Source organism: Bactrocera latifrons, unplaced genomic scaffold (genome assembly GCF_001853355.1).
Source record: "Bactrocera latifrons isolate USDA-ARS-PBARC rearing strain unplaced genomic scaffold, ASM185335v1 scaffold_100, whole genome shotgun sequence".
Taxonomy (NCBI): domain Eukaryota; kingdom Metazoa; phylum Arthropoda; class Insecta; order Diptera; family Tephritidae; genus Bactrocera; species Bactrocera latifrons.
Window position 1 is genome coordinate 500,244 of NW_017534409.1, and position 1,758 is coordinate 502,001.

The 1,758-nt window shown below is 34.2% G+C and overlaps 1 protein-coding gene across 3 annotated transcripts in view; it reads left to right on the forward strand.

Moving 5' to 3' along the window:
• Positions 1-1,758, forward strand: part of LOC108967252 (prolactin-releasing peptide receptor-like) — a 15,716-nt gene that overhangs the window by 8,809 nt on the left and 5,149 nt on the right. For all 3 annotated transcript variants that reach the window (XM_018930548.1, XM_018930566.1, XM_018930556.1), the window contains exons 2-3: positions 949-1,159; positions 1,216-1,418. In XM_018930548.1, the coding sequence (XP_018786093.1) occupies positions 1,099-1,159; positions 1,216-1,418 (264 nt within the window). In that variant the 5' untranslated portion in view covers positions 949-1,098. The remainder of the gene's footprint in view (positions 1-948; positions 1,160-1,215; positions 1,419-1,758) is intronic.

Here is a 1,758-nt window from a genome sequence, read left to right on the forward strand (position 1 = left end):
GGCCCCGCCCCCTACTAACTTTTTTGTACATATCTCGAAAACTACTATAGCTATGTCAACCAAACTATACAGAGTCGTTTTTTTTAGGCATTTCCATATACAGTTCAAAAATGGAAGAAATTGGTTAATAACCACACCCGCCTCCCATACAAAGGTTATGTTGAAAATCACTAAAAGTGCGTTAACCGACTAACAAAAAACTTCAGAAACACTAAATTTTACGGAAGAAATATCAGAAGGAAGTTGCATCCAGGCTTTTTTTAAAAATTGAAAATGGGCGTGGCGTCGCCCACTTATGAACAAAAACTATATCTGAGGAAGTACTCAACCGATTTCAATGAAATTCGGTATATAATATTTTCTTTATATACTTTATCATGCGAGAGTATAAAATGTTCGGTGACACCCGAACTTAGCCCTTCCTTAATTTTTTTTTTTTTTTTTTTTTTTTTTTTTTTTTTTTTTTTTTTTTTTTTTTTTTTTTTTTTTTTTTTTTTTTTTTTTTTTTTTTTTTGTTTGCACTACTTCAGCTTTGCGGTCCATTTTACTCATTGAGCGATGAACATTTGCGCAGCTGTGTCAAGTTCCCACTTTTTGCGACCTAGCAAACTTGCTGCGTACTTCTTTTAGATAATCCTGCAGTCGGTTCTATCATGATTTTTCTTTTGTGGTCCCATTGACCATTAGTCTGTTTAATTGGGAGCTGATTTTCGCTGACTTTCCTATGGCGGGCTGGGTTTATACCCAGAATGATAGTCCAGGTTCAGCCTTGTTATTAGATAGCTTACGGCTCTTCGGGTCCTTAGAACATCCGTAATCCTTTGCATACATATAGTAGTAGAATCGCTAGTTTCTGTAAACAATTGAAATTATCAAAAAAAAATTAACCGCTTATAAAAATTATTTAAAGCAGAATGTTACTTTGTATTATTCACCGTCTTTTTACAGAAATTTATCAAATATTATCTCAGCAGTAATATAACAGCGCAAATGTACGTATGTGTATGTATGTGACAATCGTTATTCTTGTTAAATAAATACAAACGCAATACGGGCATAGTATTTGTGCAGAGCTTAGCGGCATTAGCTGCTCTCAGCATGGATGAGTTCCCAGTTGTTCAAGTGCCAGTCGACGAAGTGCTCGAGGAAGCGGAATTCGGTAAGGCCATTGTTGTCAGAAAATTTTAAAATCTCTCATGTATGAATTTCTCGCAGAACGTCTCTATTCGGCACCCACCGGCATCGTGGTGTTACTATCCATTTTCTATGGCACTATAAGTATTTTGGCAGTTATCGGCAACTCGCTGGTTATTTGGGTGGTAGTGACAACACGTCAAATGCGCACCGTTACAAACATGTATATAGCCAATTTGGCATTTGCGGATGTAGTCATCGGTTTATTTTGTATACCATTTCAGGTAAAAGCAGTTTAATCGACTGTTAAAATGCTTTTAACTCCAATTAACATTGTGCTGTTAGTAAATAATTTAGCATAATCCCTCTTGTGAATGTATGAATATATTTTTGACGATATACATATATACACGAAATTCAGTATTGGTTATTGTTTAATGTAATGGTGAAATCTCCGAAGAAATTATTCAGATCGAGTCACTACAGCATGTAGCTGTCACTCTTGTATGGAGCCTTTGGTACATATGTATTTGTGAAGGAAGACTATCTTGTGTTTTGATTTAAAATTTTTATTTAATTTAATTTATTTCAAAGAAAATTAATTTATTTTAAATTCATTTAATT